Below are 22,878 nucleotides of genomic sequence, written 5' to 3' on the forward strand. Positions count from 1 at the left end.
TATATAGCCCCCACCCCTTTACCATTCCCCTTCCCAATCTCCTTCCTTAATTTAACCTTAACTCCATCCTAAAGTCTAACCTTAACCTCCTCCTTAATGTTAACCACTTCCTGATGTCTAGCCATAACCATGCATCACTCTTAATTTTCCTGATGAACCTCCCAGTTTGCACCTAGCCTACTATCCCTAATCATTTCATCTAATCTCCCTTTACTAGGGATGGTCGGAAATGCCGATTTAGACAAAAACTGACTTCAGCGGATTTCTGCAGAAATCTGATTTTCCGATGTAAAAAAAAAGAAAAGTAAAAAAAATGTGTGGAATTCGCTATTTTTTCGGATGTACGCTATTATGCAGAAACTGCATTTCCAATTGGCAACCAAGGTAAATTCCTTCATTCTCCAATTTTCCTCATACTTCTGAAATCTTCTGATTGGCCTACAATGACTGGAGTAATCGGATTCCCACTGAATAATTCTGTATTCTCTGACTGGTCCAATGTTCTGTGATTGGCCTTAAATTACCACAGTAATCCAATTTCCGCAGAAAAATTCTGCATTCTCTGTTTGGTCTAAAATGACTGCAGTGATCCGATTTTCTTGGGAAAATTCTGCATTCTCTAATTGGCCAATGCTTCTGAGTTCTGTGATTAGCCTAAAATGTTTGAGTTGCTGTAATGCAGTATTTGTGCGGAATTCTGATTTCTGCCATGGTAAGCCCATTTCCGATCGGAAACTCAGAAATCGGCATTGTGCTGTAATTTTCCGACCATCCCTACCCTTTGCCTTACATTAATTTTAATTCTGATACTTACCTTTTTTTTTACAATTTCATCCACAGTGCCGACTCCAAGCATCAGGGGCAGAAACCTTAACTGTGAACAATTCAGCTATGTAATACTTTGCATGCTGCTATCCAAATGAACAGCACTGTAACTACCATATTGACCCTTTTATCCCACAAAGGAGGTGATTGCTCCCTTGATAAAGGGGTCTACCAAACAGCCACAATTCTCCATGTAAATTGGTAAAAATGTCATTTCTGACCCCTCATCCAATGTTACAATTTTTAAAAAAGGAAGAGATACGTACCTTCTTTTAAAAGTATTTCAGTGAAAATGTCTGTTTATTTTCTAATTATTCATCATGATTTGTATTCTTCACTACTTCTTGCTTTATTGCAGAAAGCCATCTCGCCATCCTTAACTTTCAATTATCTAACAAAACATGGTGAAGAGCCACTGGGATAAATAGATTTTCCAGCCAAGGCTTCCCATTAGCACATTCATTTGAACCAATGGCAAGCTCATGTAAAAAACTAAAAGCTTATGCTGTCAGTGGAGACGGGACAGATGCAGACAGCGTAATGGCATTCTGCAATGAAGAAAGAACACAGCAGAAGAATGTAATGACACCTGGCAGATGGACCCAAAGTCTGTGGGGGTCAACCAAGAGAGAAAAGTGCGTGCACATAGGGGTGGTCTCATCAAAATTTTTCTGGTATGTCTCTGAAAGCAAGCTCTCTAAGTGTCCACACAGGATTGAGAAAACATTTTTCCACCATAATCTATTAAAACTGAAATGTCCAGAGTAGAAAGACTACTCATTGAAGGACGTAAGATCCCCGGGGCACTCATGGCGGCGGAACGCCGAGAACCACGCTAAGGCGCAAGCCTCTGGGTCTGGGCAGGCTGCTGACGTCACTGGAGCGCATGGTGCTCAGCTCCCATTGGATAGGCGGCGGATGCTCTCTCAGTACGCGCTCCACCGTCGTAAACAATAGCCATGTGTGTGTGTGTGGCGTGTCTGCTGACCTGCTGACACACTGCAATATAATTGGTTACTTTGGATGCCTTTGCTTTCTGACTGGTTAGTCCTTGTATTTAACTCAGATGAGTGCCCCCAGACATCGCTTGTGATAGCATTTAGCTTTGGCTTGTTGCTGGGTATGCGCTCACAAACGTTTGATTACTGTTGCCGACTCTGCCTTGTATCTTTGACCGCGTTTAACTCTAGCTGGATTCCCTGTTGCCGACTCTGCTTTGTATCCTGACCACGCTTATTGTATTACCTGTTGCCAACTCTGCTTTGTATTCTCTGACCACGCTTATTGGATTACCCGTTGCCGACTCTGCTGTATACCTGGACTTTGCCTGCCTGCTGCCTGGACCGACACTGGCTACACTGACCACGCTACCTCATAGTGCCTGAACTGCATCCCATTCTACCTGCTAACAACCACCTGACTCTCATCTGGATTGCTTCATCTATCAAACCTGTGTATACTGTGCCTTGCATTGTACCGTAGGTTCTGTTTGGTGGATACTATCTGTCAGTCTGTATGCTACATCTACCTGCAGGGTTATTGTAGTTCTGTGTTTAGGTAGGAGTTTTGTGCAGGTGTTATGGGCTGGGCTACAGGTCAGTCATATTGACATACAGCCTGACCTATAGTCATTGACCAGACAAGCCTGACAAAGGATAAATGTACAGCACAATATTTAGTTTTTTAAACAATTTCAGCTCCATTTTTAAAGTGACCTTGTAGTGATTGCATCTATATTTTCATATTTATTCATGGTATCCTGAAACAAGTGTATCATGAAACCAAAGAAGTTTCTTCTGTGAAACTTTTTTTCTTCCCACCATACAACTATTAAAACAGTGCAGTGAAATCAAATAGTCTAATGTAGCTCAGTGTAGCCTGACCGCTGCTGTCTCCAGCTCCCTTCTGATAACTCATGCTTTCAGGTGTGCTGAAGAACACTGGATAACTTATCAAAAAGGAATGGAGTGAGCAGTGATGAGGAAGCAAGATGAGTTGAGCTGTACATATTCTTCTTGCAATTTTGATTTGTCTTTACAAAAAGACAAACAATATTTACGAAAAGGAACAGCATTTGGGCTTTCAATAAAGTTTTCTGTTTCCAGACTTAAATATAAATTTAGAAGCATGGATCCGTTACCAGATCACTTCAGTACTATCAAAAGAACTATACAGCTCTTGTTCAGAAACTCTGGATTTGCGGTGTGTGGTACCTGTAGAAGTCAGTTACTAGGTCAATAGCAATCATTTTAGCTTTTTCTCCAGGTGACCACTCAAGGTCACTTTAGGCAAAACAACAGTAGACTCTCTGTTATTCTGTGGGAGTAGCCTGTCTCCCATCCCTAAAGAGTAACTGGGGAGAGCATGAAGTGTCATTCGACAACAAGGCTTCTACAGGTAGGGTGACCATTTATTGGCTTAGAAGAAAATCAGTGGGGGGCGCATGCGCGGCGCGCAGGAAGACGGACGCAGCTTCATGTAGATATGTCAACAAATGCAGCAGCGCTGTATAGTACACCCTTGAATGAAGTGGTTCCACCTCCAGAGATCCCAATGTTAGGCTCTTCCTCTCCTAAAAGTGCAGCTCAGTGCACAAAAAAAAGGATATGGATTCTCTCAGTGGAATGATAAAATGACAAATTTTATTGGAATATATGGATCCTGATGACGGCGGAAAGCCGAAACTAGTCGGGACGAGAGCGGGCAAGACTACACTGATCGCTATTATTTGTAGTACCACACGGAGTGGGAAGCGCTTGTTGCCAAGAGGGTTCCTACTGGAGTAGGACCCTCTAGATGTGAGTTGATCTCTTTTGTTTTTAATCCATATATTCCAATAAAATTTGTCATTTTATCATTCCACTGAGAGAATCCATATCCTTTTTTTTGTGCACTGAGCTGCACTTTTAGGAGAGGAAGAGCCTAACATTGGGATCTCTGGAGGTGGAACCACTTCATTCAAGGGTGTACTATACAGCGCTGCTGCATTTGTTGACATATCTATAGCTTTGGAGGCTGAGGATTTACCTCTCCAGTGGCTGCAGTGTGTATCCTTGTTCACAGAACACCAGCTGATATAACGTGAGGCGCCTCTATCATTCTATTGCAGCTTCATGTAGCTCCGCTCTTGCCCAGCTCGGATAGCTGCACCGCGGGGTTTTTAGCCTTTACCTTGAGCACAGATCATCATCCTCGACCCCCGCTCTCGCCGGTGTATGCCAGGGCGGAAGAAAACCGGCCCTTCACAGAGCCAGAAGCCAGTATCAGACTATTTCCTTAGGCCTTGTGACTCTGCGATGACGTCCCAAGATGGCCGCGGCTCCCCTACGGGCTCACAGGACTCGATCTCAGACACGGGCCCGGACTGGACCAGCTCCAAACCAGAGCGTAGTAGAGCACTAACGAAGCAAGATCTCGAGGAGAGCCTGGAGCAGATGTATAGAAAGCGTGCAGGTAAATTTCAATCTGAACTGCGCAGAGTTGAATCCACATTATCGCAGGAGATAGCCTCATTGGGCAGCCGCACAGACATTTTAGAGACTAAGCACGATAATTTATTAGCCGCACATAAAGAATTACGTGTGGAGCATGACACTCTGAAAGATTCAGTGGACACTTTACAATTACAGTCGGAAGACCTAGATAACCGGAACCGCAGAAATAACCTGCGGATACGCGGTCTTCCAGAAACTTACCAAGAAATTACTCCACCTGTGCTGGCAATCTTTAAATTTTTGCTGCCTGATCTGCCTGACACAGCTTTTACCTGCGACAGAATTCATAGGGCATTGAGGGCCCAACCGGCGCCAGATCAGCCACGTAGAGATATTATCCTGTGCTTAAAGGATTTTTTGATTAAAGAACAGATCATTAAAGCGGCTAGAAGCTCTACTGAGATCCGGTATGAAGATCATGTTATCCAGATATTTCAGGACATCTCACCCATAACATTGGAAAAACGCAAAAACATGAAGCACATTACAGCCGCATTAATGCAAGCTCAAATTAAGTATCGCTGGGGTTTCCCATTTAAACTCATTGTGTTGCATAACGGCCTCACTCATGTGGCGCAGTCACCTAAAGAGGGACTCAAGATGGTACGTAAGCTGGGATTACAATGCTCTACGCCTACCTCTTCTCCAGCCAAATAGGGAAAACGTCATCTCTCCCCCATCTGGTCTCGGAAGGGCTCTCAACGCAATACATCACCTCCACCCTCTGCTGAACCGATCTGAACTATGTAATTCCAACTCTAATCAAGAAGATATTCACCTAGCTTTAAGGGAAATTGCTTTTTTTCTATTTTTGTGAATGGGGCCTAACATTTTTTCTGCCATCTTATGATAACGTTAGATTTCAATGCGGCATGGTCATGCGGCTGCTGTTGCGCTGTGCACGGTGCACTGCCTCCCTCCTCAGTTCCCTGTTTATAGTGGGACTGTTGTACCACAGGACTCTCCCCTACTAAATATTATTGGGGTTATTACCTGCGGACCTACCTGTTTATTTCTATCCATGATTGCATTTATAGGTTATATGTTTAGTTTTATGTTTTCTTGCTCCCTCCTGAACCAGGTTCGAAACTCTACAGGAAAACCTACAGGAGTGGTATTTTGTTTACTAGTGTTTTCTTTTGTCTCTTATAATTAGAGTCACTTTGTCTTAAATATCCAGTTCATGCATTCTATGGACAATCTGCAAATTTAAATTGCACTATGTTGTAGATATTGGCCTTGATTGGTCAGTTCACTGTTGTAAGTTTTATTATGACTTTTTCTATGACAATAAAAGAAAGTGAAAAGAAGAAAAGCAGTAAGGTGGCTTACTGCTTTTCTTTTAAGTTAGCCACCTTTTTTTTCTACGTTAGCCAATAAAAGGTATCATCCTGATTCAAAACTTCTTCTTTTTTCTGATGGCTAACACGGTACAACTACTGCTTCAAAAGAAACAGAAAAGTCTGAAAACCGAAAAGAGAAAATGCAAGTTTTTCTGATCATCAAAAGACAAGATATCTGTGTTTTAAGGCAGGAATAAAGTAACCTAAGTGAACTGTGTTTTAGTTAATTTTTATTACATAATGATAACATTTCAGTTTCAGTTTTTTAAGTTTCTCACTAAATGTAACTACCTATGTGTTAATGTATGGTAACCATGAAGTTGGGAAACATATCTGGTCATATCTAATCGCTTTTGTCCTCTTTTCAAACTTTATCAATAAAAAGCGTTCTTGTAGGAGAAAACTTAGCAGAAAGAGTGAATTGAATAAGAGCCAGTGGCCCATATGCAATTAACTTTTTCTTCTGACTTTTCTCCTGGGTGATATTTTCAAAATGTGTTAATTGAATGCCTTTTAAACTCCCAGCAAGCAAGGAAACACTCAAAATAATTTCTATAGTACCTTTTCACCTACGTTTTGGTGCTTTTTTAATTGCAAAGTGGTAACAAATTACTTTAAAGCGAAGATGAAAAATTATCTCCTGGGAGAAAACTCAGGAGAAAAAGTGAATTGCACATGGCCCAATGTCTCATAATGGCATTCTGCCAACAATCCTTATCATGCACATTGAGCAAAAGAGAAATACATAAACAGGTGTTAGGAAAAATAATTGCTCACCATTTTACCAATCATCATAACGTATGGACCAAGATACTTGTTGACACCAAAGATATCAAGCAAGCGTATGTACCAGTAGATGATGTTCACACAGTATATCACTCGCCCATAGCTGCTGTAAGGCTGCTCTTGCAAGCGAAACATCATTCCAATAGAGAACAGTAGGATGGAGATGAGATCTGTCACATTCCAGTATTCCTGGAGCCATACTTTAAATTTCTGCAACAACTTTCCTGGTTCAGACATTAAGATCTGCATAGAACAAAAATTCAGAAATAAAATGAGTAATAGGAACATTCTTCTTACAGTTATTACATAACAGTGGTGGCTGGATAGTGTAATGGTTAAGGGCTCTGCCTCTGACACAGGAGACCTGGGTTCAAATCTTGGCTCTGCCTGTTCAGTAAGCCAGCACCTATTCAGTAAGGAGTTTCTTGGGCAAGTCTCCTTAACACTGCTACTGCCTACTGAGCGCGCTCTAGTGGCTGCCTCGCAAGCGCTTTGAGTCCGACAGGAGAAAGGCGCTATACAAATACTTCCATTATTATTATTATTATAACATACAGACTCACCACAGCAAAAATATTGGTATTGAATCTTTCATGAAGTCTACACTTTGTTAAAAGATGTAATCAAACTAAAATAAAATAATTAATAATTGTACAGGCATACGTTTAAAAAAGGCACTGTGATAATTTGGGGACATGCCAATAGTAGAAATTTGTTAACATTACCGATATTCTAATATTGGCACTGGCTAATACTATAGTATTTGTAAATTCTACTATATATTTTACTCTGACTTAACTAACCCTCTTCTTACACTAACCCTCCCTTTACCTACTCCAACTCTAACCTACCTCCCACTGATCCCTCAGATGATATCAGCTCTGCCTTACAGCACTAAACTCTGTCTCTGCCAATATCTGCACCGCCTATAACTGGAATCTATCGTGCGCAGCCAGAGCCCAAGTTACCCCCTGGGTTCTACTATAGCCATAATAAACATAGCGGTCTATGCAACACCCATTTTACCGAATGGCTGCCGGATGTCCTTTAAGTCATTTATTAGATGTCTGTAGTGTTCATTATTAGAACCTATTTTTTAACCTCCCTGAAGCTTGACTTTAAAGCAAGTTAGGACTAGGTAAGTGTTACTTTTTTAAAGAATACCTGAAGTGACATGAGGTACTTAAAGTGACATGATGAGATAAACATAAGTACCGCTAGTACTAGCCCTACTAAGATATTGTCTGAAGTCCCTTTCTGTTTTCCAGTACAGGAAGACTTTAAAAACCAGAGTTGTTATCTCTGTAAATGAGCTTTTTGAACAGCTTGCTAAATTCAGACAGGTTTCTTGAAAGGTAAATAGAAGGCAAAACAGCTGAGAAACAATGAGATAAAGGATATGATAAGATTTTATTGCTGGAAAGTTTAAAGGGTTATTACTTCTAATTGTTTTTTTCAATCAGAAAGGCAGATTTGCTGAATGCTGTTCCGAAAGAAGAAGCATAAAATTAAACCCTTCAACTGAACATAAACATATGAGACTCATTTCTGTTTAATTTTCCTTTAGTGAAACAAATCAACAATTAATCATCTTATAAGTGTTATACAAATATGACACTTACCTTGCGAGAGAAAAGCCACTGGATCCCTCAGAGGCTTCCCCGTAGTCCTTCAACAGCCTGTTCCAGCACTGGTACCCAAGAAATGCATCTGCATTGAACCTGCACAGCAGCACAGGCCTGCTGGGGCTTTAGCGGAAAAAGCCAAGCCAGATCAGGTCTGTGCTACTGCACAGGCACAAGCTGTCTACAAAGGCTTGTCTATGGTCTTTCTGAGAGGCAGCGCTGAATCAGCCTGGTGTACAGGTGAAACCTCTGGATTATCCGGTGGCTTCCCTTTATTAACCTATTTTGGTTCCTGGACGTAGAAACTACGTCCAGGAACCATGCGCGCTACTGCACGCACGCTCCCGGCCCACGGTTCGTTAGCCAGGGAATCAGTGAATCGGGCTATGGTGCCCGATCACTGATTCCTCTCCCCCGCTGAAAAAGCGACAGCTTCTCTCGGAAGCTTCGCTTTTTCTGGCTGTAACGTACCCCATGCATCGCTCTAAGCGTGTGTTACGCTTAGAGTGACGTCATGTAAACAAACTCATGGCCGCCATCTTGTGGCCAAAAAGTAAAACTACAACTAAAAGTAAAAAAAATAAAATTCAAACACACATTTACATTATAAATCACTTGTTTACATCCCACCCTCCCAAAACTACCCAAATAAAATGTTTAATATATAAAAAAAAAATATTACTATAATAAAAAAAAAACATGTAAATATTTACCTAAGGGTCTAAACTTTTTAAATATCAATGTAAAGATGAAATACTTCTATAATTTTTTTATTTTAAAGGGACTCCGAGCAGTGCAGAAACTATGGAAAGATGCATATCATTTTAAAGCTCTCTTTCTCCTCTTTCCAATGATATATAAACCGCCACCCTACGCCTTTTAGTTTTCGCTATTTTCGCGATTGAAATTGCAGCGGCCGCGATTCTAAATGCGAAAATAGAGAAAACTAAAAGGTGTAGGGCGACGATTTAGGTGTCGCCAGAAAGAGGAGAAAGAGAGCTTTAAAATGATATCCATCTTTCCATAGTTACTTGTATTACACAGGACGACACTTTCCCCAGTGTCAGCAGCTCCATTCAGCAGAAAAAGTCGCCCTGTGTAATACAATGTAACTATGGAAAGATGGATATCATTTTAAAGCTTTCTTTCTCCTCTTTCTGGCGACACCTAAATCATCGCCCTACGCCTTTTAGTTTTCTCTATTTTTGCGACTGAAATTGCGGCCGCTGCAATTTCAATCGCGAAAATAACGAAAAATAAAAGGTGTAGAGCGGCGGTTTATATATCATTGGAAAGAGGAGAAAGAGAGCTTTAAAATGATATGCATCTTTCCATAGTTTCTGCACTGCTCGGAGTCCCTTTAAACTTGTAAATAGTGATAGATGCAAAACGGATATTATTATTATTATAAATATTGTCGCCATACATTGTGATAGGGACATAATTTTAACGCTGTAATAACCGGGACATATGGGCAAATACAATACGTGAGTTTTAATTATGGAGGCATGTATTATTTTAAAACTATAATGGCTGAAAACTGAGAAATAATGATTTTTTTCCGTTTTTTTCTTATTCTTCCTGTTAAAATACATTTACAGTAAAGTGGCTCTTAGCAAAATGTACGCCCCAAAGAAAGCCTAATTGGTGGCGGAAAAAAACAAGATATAGATCAGTTCATTGTGATAAGTAGTGATAAAGTTATAGGCTAATGAATGTGAGGTGAACATTTCTCAAGTGAAAACGACGGAACGCGAATGGGTTTAGGTGAGTATCCATTTGGGCAGTTTTGTTTTTTTTGCGGGTACAGGTATTCTTTAAAGCAAAAATTTAAATAATACTGGTAAAATTTCATTTGATGCTTTGCAGTGAAATAAATTTTGAGTGAAACTCTAGCTAATCTCCAATGAAAGCATATTAGCTTTCACTAATGAAAAAATGACAATCACAAACTTGGATTGACTTATAATAACAGCATTATGCAGAAACAATAATACACTCTTCAGCGTGGTCATTATAGAAATTCTGCAGTGGAAATAAAAGCTATCTGTGCCTGCCTATCTATGCTATTTGGAATGTGCAATGAATGAATGGTACATTTCTGCTGGCTTCCTAGTCAGAACTCAGCAGCGCAAGTCTTCATTCCATGATCTGATTATTATCTACTTTCCATTTCAGGTATTAAATAATAATGACTCCGAGAAAAATAGTAATCATCTATCATAAAACTCTTATTAATTTTTCCATTTCATGATTTTTGTCCCTTAAACAGATCTGCTGCTACATAGATGACTACACAAAAGTGACTGTATGCCCAGATGGAACGTACTTCTGCACGCCATTACCTCTGTCCTTCTCTGTTCTCTCCATAATTGTTCCCCTTTTATGTCTGATGTCTGAGTAGATCTCTATAAATATAAGCAATTATTTTTTTTATATGAATACATTATTTTATTATCCTTCCCTTTAAAACCTATTCTGTCGTTTTTTGTGTGTGTGCATAAAGGTAGAAATTATATTATTAGGAAAGAGTGGTTTGTTTCTTTGAACTGGAATATACAGCATAATATGCCATGATGAGTACATATTTGCTATGGATCCCCAATGTAAATTCATTCGAATTGCTATTCATTATTGTGGTGCTATTTTCCCAGAGCATGACATATTGATGTGAATACTGCAACTTTGACATCATAATTTACTCCATGACCATTCCATTCTTTTACATCCCCTCAATTATGCCCAATGCCAACCTCCCTTGCTAACATACATTGAAATATTGTTAACCTTACAACAGCACAAACCTTAACCCTTCCCCCAAAACTTCTAAACCCTGGCTCATCTTTTTAGCTAATCGAAAAAGGCCCAATTCACATTGCAAAAATTTGAATTAGTACTGACACCAATTAAATTCAATGGATACGTTTCAAAAATTCACATTAAAAATGCCTGTCTGCAACCATACTCAAATCGCATGAGAGGCAGTAGAAATGGGTCTCTACCCTGCCTTACACCCTTGTTATAATGTCTAACCCCTACCTGTATCAGCAGGACACCTGAGAATGTCTTCATTCTCAAAATGTTGTATAATATGTTGTAGACTCTGTGAAAGATTTTTGGAAAGTGCCGTATATGACAAGGGAGATATCCAAGAAGGAGACCCAACAAAGATCTACTGAAGATTGATTGAGCTGCTAATGTTGGACTGGTGAATGTAGTACCACACTATATACCAATCCCCTGCTCTAACTCTGCCCCTTGCACAGAGATTTTACTACATGTCTGATAATAGTTTTGATTAAATATCTGCCAAGAATTGAATGAAATTTGATTGATCCATTATGTTGAGGCAACAGAATGTGTATACCAGAGCTATACTCTAGAGCACAGGTATTAAATGCCAGGCCTGGAGGGCCAGATCCATGCCAGTGTTTAGAGTGCATTACAATATAAACTAATTGCACTGCCTCACATTCCACTGTGGAGTAAAAGGCCACCCCAAAAAACTGCACCACCAGCAGGGATTAGTCCACTTCAATCTTCATAGCAATTATAAATCTTGGAAGAAAAGAAAAGAGAAAAAAGTGATGTTTTTATTCATTTTTTTATTCATTTTTTTTTTTGCTGTGAGGTGGTTATCAATAGCATTGGAAGATAAAAGGAAGTGGAAAGCTGTCTGTGTTGGAACCATATGCTATTTGAGCTGTCTGTGTCATAGCTAGAGGTGAGAGCGGCTTCTATAGGTGGTGGAACACAAGGAGGAGGTGATACCATATAGGATACTACACGGACATAGTTGGTGGAAGACTGTTTTGTTGAAATTTAAAGCGGTCTATGCGATGAAACTCTCTCTTTTTTCTCTTCTCTTTTTTTCCGAGATTTATAATTGCTATGAAGATTGAAGTGGACTAATCCCTGCTGGTGGTGCGTTTTTTTTGGGTGGCCTTTTACTCCACAGTGGACTGTGAGGCAGCGCAATTAGTTTATATTGTAATGCAATTTTATGTGTTGGTGTAACATTTGACTTATGCAGCAGACCCACAGTAATTAATTAGGTTTTAGTGTTTTAGGAGTGGAGCTCGCTAAGATATCTGTTAGGATATACTCTCTCTAGTGTTTAGAATGGACCGAGAAAGAAAGGAATGTGTTCTACCTGATGGACCACACCTTTCCTGATTCAGAACCATCAATTAATTTGAGCTGTGTCAAAAATATGTGAGGACCTCGGCCCTCGGCCCTCGAAGGACCGGTTTGACATCCCTGCTCTAGAGTGTAAGCTGACAAGTTAATGTTTACAGGGGAAATTAATACAGGATTGAGTCAGACAAGCACTTTAGCATTTGAAGGCTGATAAAGATTTCAGATGGTTTTCATCCGTGCAAAATATAATTCAATATCAAGCATTACTGTTTAGTTCCTTAGAGATAAGAAAGGGGAGAGAAGTGACAAGGAGCATCCAGCCCAGAAGATTGATAACCACTTTGGCAGAGCCATGTATAGATATATGTTTATTGCCTGATCCCACTACAACTGGTCAGATTGTTGCAACAGTCATGCAATGTTTGTATGCACTGTACCCTAAAGCAAACCCAAAGAGAAAATAATCTAGGATATGATAGGATTACCATGGAATACCACATTCTTATTTGGTGTTTAAAGGGACTCTGTAATAAAAATGTCATTGTGTTTTCTACCATTCTACAGGTTCCTAAACCTATTATAATGTGCTCTGGCTTACTGCAACACTTTCTACTATCATTATCTCTGTAATAAATCAGCTTATCTTTCCCCTGTCGGACTTGTCCTCCTGTGTCTGGAAGGCTGCCAACCCTTCAGTGTGATCTGCTATGCATGCCCCCTCTATGCACACTCCCCTGTGTGTGTGTGTTATTTACATTAGCCAGCTTTTCTCTGTTCTCTTATCTTTTACAAGCTGGATAAATCCTCTGTTCACATACTGATGAGTCACATACTGCAGAATTACAGACAACCGGGCAGAGCTGTCTACAAGAAGAAACAAACAATCAGCTTGTAACTCTTCAGTGAGGTGCAGGGGGAAAGAAACACACAAATGATCTCTTGAGATTCAAAAGGAAGGCTGTATACAGCCTGCTTGTGTATGGATGTATTTTCTATGTGTGGACATGCTGTACATCAACCTACTTCCTGTTTTGGTGGCCATTTTGTTTGTTTATAAACAAACTTTTTAAAACTGTTTTTAACCACTTTTAATGCGAAGGGGAGCGGCGAAATTGTGACAGAGGGTAATAGGAGATGTCCCCTAACACACTGGTATGTTTACTTTTGTGCGATTTTAACAATACAGATTCTCTTTAAAAGCTAAAAATCCAAGCTTAAAGTATTTACTGTCACGTGAACAATGAAAGTTTTTTTTATGTTTTACAGCCTTCACATAGACAAATCTTTAACCTTCATTATCTGTTCCCTGCACTCAGAAATGTTTATCTGCTGTACAAGATTTTTATAGCCTGTACTTATTCATCACTGAGAGTTAGGCTTCAGTCTGATTCCAGTCTGACTGCTCATAAAGTGTATTTACAGCTCTGGATTCTCAACCCTTACAGTGAAAAAAATGGAACACTAGTTCCATGTAGTACTGGGACTCTACATACACATTTATCTCATCATGTTACATGCCACTTTAGGTATCTTAGGCTTTGGATTTTGAAGGGTCCATCAAATAACTATTTACAGTGGGGGGCTGTCTTTTCACACCATAAAGTATCAATAATAATTCAGTAATTCTAACTTACTTGATTCAAGATAAACACTATTTAGAAAGAATGTTTTACAAGACAGAAATATGAAAACTCTGCTAGGCAGACCACGACACGTAAGTCTGTCTTTGTATGACATGTGTAAATAGTTTAGCAATCTGTAAAGGACAGCTAAACCTTAGATTTTACTAGACAGTATTGTCAGATAATTACTTGTCATATTTTATAACATGACATGGAGACTTTATGGAGTCCCCAGGGGATAGACTACAACCGATATAAAACACTTGTCTTAATAAAAGATAAATAAATGCACTGCATGATGTGCTGGGTGTATTCATGAGCAATCCAGGAAGCACATGAAACTAAGCAGTTAGCCAGCACTATTCGAGAAACATATCAAAAGCAGTCAAATCAGATAGTCTATTGAGCTATTTTAATTGATCCCTGTAATTCAAAACCATATTTTGCAACCTGTTCACAAGATTTCTGGAGTGGAACGGCTGCATCTGGCCACATAATCCTCAGCTACACAACTTCTTCAGTTCTGAATGAAGTGGCTTCTAAATGCGCAAGGGATGGTAATCCCAAACACCAAGTTATAAGCAACAAGGAGGTTTTCAAATATGGTATTTGTGCTGCTATATTATATTATTATTTACATTAGCAGGTGGGAATGGGGAAGAATGGGGAACAGGGGAGTACTGGGGCTTGTAGTATCATGATGGGCAGGTGGTGTGCAGCCAGGGCTGGTGTTGTCATCACTGGTCTACACAATTTGGCCATGGGTCGGTATTATAGAGTTACTATATGTGTCTTTCATTTTGTGGGTGTTGTCCCGTGTATGTCCTTGTTGCCTGCTCCAGGGAATATGATGCCTCATCAGATTAATAGCTCTTTTACTGAAGTCATCTGGATTTGGACATCTGGGCCTTCAATATTCTATGCAACACAATGAAATGTGAACCATTGTACTGTAAAAATACAGTTCTGTTTTGTTTTTTAGTTTTTAACCTCTTGAGGACCACAGGTTTACACCCCTCCCTTCCCCAGTGAGACCATACCATTTTTTACAATTCAGCACTGTGCAGCGTTAACAGTTTATTGCTCAGTCATATAACTTGTCACCCAAATGAATCTTACCTCCTCTTCTTTCCACCAATAGAGCTTTCTTATGGTGGTCTTTAATTGCTGCTGCAATAATCTTTTTTTTTTTTTTTTAATTTATAAAAGATTATTTTTTTTTAAACCCTGTTTCTTTGATACCCCCTCCCCTAAATTGGCCCTACACTGCTACACTGTGATCCATACAATACACTAGCCTATGTAGCAGCCTATGTATGGGATTTGATTGTGAGCCACTCCAGGGGACAGTTAAGTGGTTAATTTCAGCCCGCCAGCTCCGATCGTGGCTGGCAGGCTGATCGCGGCGGCCTCCTGTGGTCCTCTATAGGGAACGCGTGCTCACGCAAGCACTGTGAAAGCGTGGCAGGTTCTGTGCCTGCCACATTCCCACCGCCCATCGGCGTTAGGCGGTCGGGAGGTGGTTAAAGTGTTTGGCTGCCTGAAAAAAATGTGTGAACATAAAGTGATTTTTCTAAACAATGATGTGTGGTAAATATTGCGCATGCCAAATGTATTTTTTATTTAATGTTTCTAAATGTTCATGTTTTAAATATGTGAATAATTACAATTTGTCAAAAAATATGGCACTAAATATTTATGCCTCATGCGATTTGGTGAACTCCTGGTAATGATGTCATGTGAATTATATATAGGATTGTTAATAAATAGCAGTACATTGTGACAACCTCCACACTCTGTATGGACACCAGTGTGTGTGTGTTTATGTATGTGTGCCTTCAAAATCATTTGGGGCACAATGAAGTTTTTTTAACATTTAGTAGAAGAAGGACCTCATGTAGTCCTCTGCCCTCCATATGGACCAGTTTGGGGAGTTTCAAAATAGTGAGAGAAACTTAGGGGCATTTCAGAATAGTACAGGATATCATAACATAGTCTGCCCTTCTTAGAATCAGAATTTATTTAGCCAAGTACAATGTTAGTTGTACCTGGAATTGATTTTGGCACAAAATGGTACAATAACAGAATAACACATTGAGCATATAATAGGTACAATATATATACAGTAGATACATACAGTGTCTGCTGATACATACATATCAGGTACAAAGCTTATATAGGCATAGATTATAGAGTGTAAGGCATAGATAGAGGAGCCTGTAGAAAGATGGACCTAGGGGAAAGGACTGGGGGGAAATCTGCTGCCGTCTAGGCACTCAAAACAGCAGCAATGCTTTGAATCAGACGCCCCACACAGCGTATCCTGGAAAAGAAAAAGAAGGAGAGGAAAGGGAGAGAAGGAAAGCTAAAGAGAGAGAAGGTGAGAGAGCAGAGAGAGTGAGACTTCTTGGGATTGCAGTGAAAAACCTGGCCGGTGAGTGTCCCTGATGACTGGCTTTGTGGCTGAGATGGGTTCACAGCTGCGTCGACTTCAGTGTGAAAGGACCTTGCAATGCCAGAACGAGATGCCAGAGCGATTGGCTGACTCATGTGGGGTCCAGCGAGCCTACCCACAGTGGAGCAGGCGGATGCACAGATTTATGCAGTTGGGCAGATTAGTGGAGTGGGGTCCAGAGGCTGAGGAGCATCCCTGAAGGTTCAGCGGTGGAGGCCTGGTTTTACTAGGGAACACGATAGTGGACTGTCTCCCTCGGCTCACCTGGGTAACAGCAATAACATTGGCAGAAGAGGACCAGTGTGCAGCTATCCATGTGTAGGTGTTTCCAAATGATGGAAAAAAACATGTCTCCATATGTAGCTGATGGGAAAATGTTGGTATTCAAATATGGTACTGGTGGAATTACCTCATATTTTATTGCTTCCATATTTCCCTCAGTTTTCTATGAAGAGTGCAATGATTTCTCCAACATTTTGAAAGGAATGGCAATAGTGTGCGCATAGCAGTAGAGGAGGCTTGGTGAGCACATTGCCAGGATGGCTATAGAAAAAGGGCTAGAAAGCCTAAGGGTGAAGTAGGTTTGGATGCTGAGTTACATGAGCTGATGGGATGGTCATTGTCTGATATATTTATGATATTTGGGGGCGACTACTTGCATGAATTACACAGTGCATAGGCTGGCTATTGTCCAGTGTGTTGGGGTTTTGTTTGTGGAGCACAAGTTATTTATCTGGGCTCCTGGTATGTTGTCACATGGGGGCAATTTATAGGCCTTTTGTTTTGTGGTGAGAGTGAGAGTGTTGGACTGTGGCGCTGATTGTTGAGTTATGTTAAGATTAGGTGTATGTTAATATTAGGGCTATTCAGTTGCGTACCTATGAAAGTGCTGCATGTTGAAATGGGCGCAAAATAACGGCAATAGAATGTTGGTAATTTTACCAAAATTCTATTATCCACTATAGTAGAAAATCTGTAATTTTACAGATATTTTACTATAACCTAACCTATTCTCACACACAACCCACCCTCTTAACTCTTAACACTAACCTTACCCCCCTACACCAAACCTTTAACACTACCTCGACACCTAACCCCTAAGACCCTCCCCACATCTAACCCTTAAGAACCCCCCCCCACACACACACACACACACACCTAACCCTTAAGATTCCCCCATGCCTAACCTTTAAAGAGACTTTGTAACAAAATGTTCAGCCTTATTTCTTCTATTCTATAAGTTCCTATACCTGTTCTAATGTGGTCTGTCTTACTGCAGCCTTTTCCAGTTGCACAGTGGCTGTATTATTTCTGTTATCTAATCTAATCTCCTTTCCTTTGTCAGCTTTGTCAACTCAGGCTGGAATGTGCTGCTCTGCTTGTGATAGGAAGTAGCTATACACACTCTCTCCAGGCCCCCTGCAGGCTCTGTATGAGTCACAGACTGAGCTTCTCTCTATCACATGCTGGTTAGCAGCCATGTCTTTTGTTTGTAAACACTGCCTAATACTGGCAATTACAAGCCAGGATTGCAGCAGGGAGTGGCAGAAACAACACAGAGGGGCCCAGGAGAACATAATGTATAGAATGATATGCTTTTTATTGTAAGAATTTTTGAGTACAGATTCTCTTTAAGATTTCCCCCCCCCCCCCCCGCACACCTAACCCTTAAGACCCCGACCCCCAGGTTTTTCCCAGTGAGGGGTAAGCGCTCGCTATTTATCGTGCACCACGGGTGCCCAAAATTCCCCTCAATGCTGTCATCTGATTGGGCGCATGCCCATAGCCGGAGCGCTGCGCCCAAATTTTCCCAAATATACTTTGGACATTCTCAATATAGCACCTAGATTACATTAGCGGCATACCGGTGCCCAAATTTTATTGCGGCTTAATTGCCATGACCGATTCGGTTGTGCTATAAGTTTACATACCCTGAATTTCATTTACAGGCAGTATCTAAAAATATCTTTGTTGCTTGGAGCATGTGGTTCTTATCTGTACTAGAAATATGATGGTTGATAAGTGCATTGGTTAATATGGACAATTTTTTGAATTCTGTGTCATGTAAAGCTCAGTAAGTACAGAAAGTGTTTTCCATATGTGATCAGTTGGCATAGTTAGAGATCTGCATCAGTCCTCACTGTATTGTATAACAAAATTAACTGATATAAACATTTGCTGATACTGAACAATTCCCTCACCATTTCATCAGAATGGCGTCAGTTCACTGTGGTGCTGCTTCCATTGCAACATTCATGAGTCTATAGAGACCTCTAGTGGTCAATCTGCAAACTTCCACAGGTTTTCTGCACACTCCTTTTGTGATTCATTACTAATAAAAAGAAACTGTACGTTTTTAATCTGTTGCTAGCTATGTTTTTTCAGACATGGCAGAAGATTTTACACAGTTACTTGCAGCTGCAACATCAGTCAGGGCTCAAACTCACTAGAGTGATTTTGTGAGCGTTTAGGGAGCGATTCAAACTGCTAGCGATTTCTCTAAAAGCTCAGCTAATGTTAATGGATGGGCCAAATTCTACTGGAGCAATTGTGATTACCAAATCGCAAAATGTAGGACATGCAGCATTTTTTTGCGTTTAGCGCTAGCGGTTAGCGTCTCTGCAATGTAAAGTATATAAACGCTGGCGTAATCGCTCATCAAAACCTATGCAGATCAATTTTGCTAGTGTTTTTACATTACTGTACACTGTAAAAAAATTAAAATGAATTGAAAGGACAAATCAGAATTAAAAATGTTAATTGCTAATCGCTACACAATCGCTGGCAAAACGCTGACACTTTTTTAAAAACGCTACCCAAATCGGCAGAAAACGCTCATGCAAAACGCTAGCGATTGCGATTAGCTATAGCGATTTGTAGTGGGTTCCAGGCCTAAATTGTTACATGAACAGCACTGCACGCTCCATTGCACAGCCTGTGCAGTTCCTCTACAGACAAACTCGGTTGCCACTACAATATCCAGATGTCCAATCACATCACTTGGCTCAGGGTTTTTTTTATTTTCATTAAATTTTACATTTCCTCTAAAGTTGTAGTGTACTTATACTTAGGAAAACAAAAACTTAAAAAATAAAATTAAAACAACACAACTCCTTTAGCCTTTGTGTGATGCAGAGGAATAAAGTTTTCTAAGTTAAAGGGGAACTGAAGAGAGAGGTATATGGAGGCTGTCATGTTTATTTCCTTGTAATCAATACCAGTTGCCTGGCAGCCCTGCTGGTCTATTTCTCTGCAGTAGTATCTGATTAAAACCAGAAACAAGCATGCAGCTAGTCTTGTCAGATCAGACTTATAAGTCTGAACCACTAAAACACCTGATCTGCTGCATGCTTGTTCAGGGGCTATGGCTAATAGTATTAGAGGCAGAGGATCAGCAGGGCTGCCAGGCAACTGGTATTGTCTAACAGGAAATAAACATGACAGCCTCCATATACCGCTCTCTTCAGTTCCCCTTTAATATTGAAAGTTAAATATCCTACATGCAGGATATTTAATGAATAGGGTTATTTGAGTCTGTTGGTCTGTTCATTTTAATAAGCATGTCTTTTAATCATTCCCAGTAGAGTTTAGATCCACTTTAAGAGCTGTGCCAATAATATTTAAAAACAATTGTTTTTTATTAGCATTGTAAGAGAAGGAGACCAATAAACCTTATGTATTTCAAGATGTGTAACATGAGCTGTGTAATATGTTGGCGCTTTATAAATACAATAAATAAATAAGTAAAATATGGTATTTTAAAAAAACAAGGGTGTGAGCTGATACTCAGTCCGGCTTTCTCCTTCATTGGAGTTTAGTGCTCACTGCTTCCTTCAGTTGGCAACCTGTTTCATAACAACCAAAATAACACTTTCTTTCTCACTGCATGCAGAAGGTAATATGTAATTTTTATTCCGTGCATCAGTTAATGAATTGGTAAGTGGTCAAAAGGACCCATTTACTAGGTCACAATTTACAATTAAAAATACCTAGGGCCACGTCTAATAAGTTAAATTGCAGCTGAATTTTTTGAGCTTTTGTTTTTCTATAATGAATCCATGCTAGTATAAATTCCCTGGCTCCTTTATTTGTGCAAAGATAACTAGATTGCTTCCAATTTCCTGTACTATTAAAGTGGTATGAAATTCAGAATTTCTTCTTTGCTGAAAAAGATTATTTATGGCCTGAAACATACTACCAGAAAAAAACTGGCAGCAGAACTGAAACCACATTAAAAACTTGATTTTACCTGTTATTTAGCTGAAGGGATATGGTCAGTGCTAAAACGCCGCATTCATGCGGCAGAACAAGGTTTTTATAACCCCCAAATCCCCAAGGCAAAGACCGGGGAGCGCTTCCTTGTAGATTTTTTCTTTCACAGAGGGGGGCGGGGAGAGGCGGTGATCAGCGGGGATTGACAAGAGTAGAGGAAGAGCTACAACTCTAAGCTCTGCCTCCCCACGCAGCAAAATCCACGACTTTGAAAGTTGTAGATTTTTGCCCCAGGATATGGGGGTTATAAAACCCTCGTTCTATCGCGGGAATGCAACGTTTTAGCACTGGCCATATCCCTTCAGCTAAATAACAGGTAAAAGCAAGTTTTTAATGTGGCTTCAGTGTCTCTTTAAACATAGCACATTCTTCTTTAGTGGGAAGCTTAGTGCCGAAGTTAGATCCAAACACAAGTGATTATATTATCTTGTTTCTTCTGTTTGCTTAGCTGCCAGACAGCCACTATTTGTAAACATTGCTGTGCACTGTATCAGCTTGCAGGGATAGCAAAATCTAAAAACAGCAGAGAAATCTTATGGGGTGCATTATAGTATATAAATTCAGCAGCTATGCAATACATGCAATGGCAGCTTTCAGAGCAGATAAACTGTACTTTTGGAACTTGTAATTTGCAAATGGACAATAATACTTGTGCACAAAAACAAATATGATAACTGCATGGATAATAAAAGGTAGGGAAACGTGTTTTTATTGAATGTCATATCAGAGTTTCATCCCTTTTTAACCTAACATCTGCACAGTGGGTACCAAAATACAGTTTGATTTTAAAGTTAGTCAGTGGAAAATCTTTCACAAGGTTTCATGCAAAAATATTGCATAGAATGTTGAGCTGTATATAATCATTACCCTACAAGCTATATGATATACATTTCTCAACTTAATGGTACTGACAAGGAATTCAGATGTTTCTGAAACAATACGGTTTACCTCTCTCATTTTTTCTATTCCCAGTGTGAAGATGTAGGATATCACTATCCACTCCTGCGTTGAGGGCCAGCGGTCCATTTTTACAAGTACAATATAGTTGAACAGCATGAGATAACCCATGTAGGCCATCTATATAAAGAAATAACAATAATATTAGAAATGACCAGATCACTACCGTACTGCGAAACAAAAACAAACAATAAAATTACATATTGAAAAAATATCAATGGCCATACTTGGCTGCCATACTGTATAGTGTACAGCTTTGAATGCTAAACTACAAAACCTGTCAGGCTGCGTATGAAATATTTGGTCCTTAAAGCCCCATTCTAATGGAATTTCCTTCTGATAGATATTGAGGGGACAATGGGGGGAGAGTTGAATAAAAATCAAAAGAGCAATGAATAGGATAGGGGTAGATCTGACTCGCTTACCCTAAAATACAAAGGATCTATCTATCTATCTATCTATCTATCATATATCTATCATCTATCTATCAGCAAATGAGTCTCGGCCATTTTGGTATATCTTTCAAGAATAAGCATCACTATATCTGGTATATTTGATTTTCTGTTAATCACTTTTCAGATGGCATGACTTTTACTGGCATGTTATTAAAAATATAGGTAACTTACTGTATAAAACCAAAATTTAACTATAGGAGCATTGTAAAATTCATAGATCTTCCTTCCAAAAGGTATAAGCCGATGCCTGGGATGCTCTTCCTCTTCCTTCTTCCTGGATGAATCCCCATTTCCTCTAGCCAGCATTGCCTACAACAGAGAGGAGGTTCTCTTAAGATGCTATTCATAAAGTGCAATTGTAACACACACTCCATCAGCAACCTCCATTGTTCACCATACCTACTCTCTTTTTCAAGGTCACCTCAAACAATGCTAACTTTGCCCTTTCAGAATGTAAACTTTGAAGCAAACTATTGTAGGCTTTTCTTTATACTCCAGCCCACAGGTATATATATACAATATATATATATATATATATATATATATATATATATATATATATATATATATATCATGAAATGCCATAATGTCATATTTAGCAAAGGTTTTCAAAGCTTGTCCAGCTTCTCTGATCTTGACGGCCAATTTGCATGGGGTTAGGGTTAGGGTTAGGGTTGTTTCTCGGGGCCGCACGGGGTCCCCCTTTATTAAGGTGTGTGGTTACAAAGCAGTCAATCAGTGACCTCGTAGTCACATCGTTACCTCCAGAACTGCTGTAAACAAAGTAGAAAAACAGGCTATATATCCAATCAAAATATGTGTTGTAATGGAGAATGCAGTGCACGCAGTGCTACTGACTGTCTCATATTGCATACCTGTATTCATGAGTGGCCAGTGCTGTAAC

General features: G+C 39.8%; 1 protein-coding gene across 8 annotated transcripts in view; it reads right to left on the minus strand.

The window, feature by feature from the left end:
• The window catches only part of TRPM3 (transient receptor potential cation channel subfamily M member 3), a 700,748-nt gene that overhangs the window by 63,350 nt on the left and 614,520 nt on the right, over positions 1-22,878 (minus strand). For all 8 annotated transcript variants that reach the window (XM_068236331.1, XM_068236340.1, XM_068236285.1 and 5 more), the window contains 3 exons: positions 22,146-22,283; positions 21,511-21,639; positions 6,440-6,691 (listed from right to left, as the gene is read on the minus strand). In XM_068236331.1, coding sequence (XP_068092432.1) covers positions 6,440-6,691; positions 21,511-21,639; positions 22,146-22,283 — 519 coding nt within the window. The remainder of the gene's footprint in view (positions 1-6,439; positions 6,692-21,510; positions 21,640-22,145; positions 22,284-22,878) is intronic.

The sequence above is a fragment of the Hyperolius riggenbachi genome, chromosome 1, assembly GCF_040937935.1.
Source record: "Hyperolius riggenbachi isolate aHypRig1 chromosome 1, aHypRig1.pri, whole genome shotgun sequence".
NCBI classification, from domain to species: Eukaryota; Metazoa; Chordata; class Amphibia; order Anura; family Hyperoliidae; genus Hyperolius; species Hyperolius riggenbachi.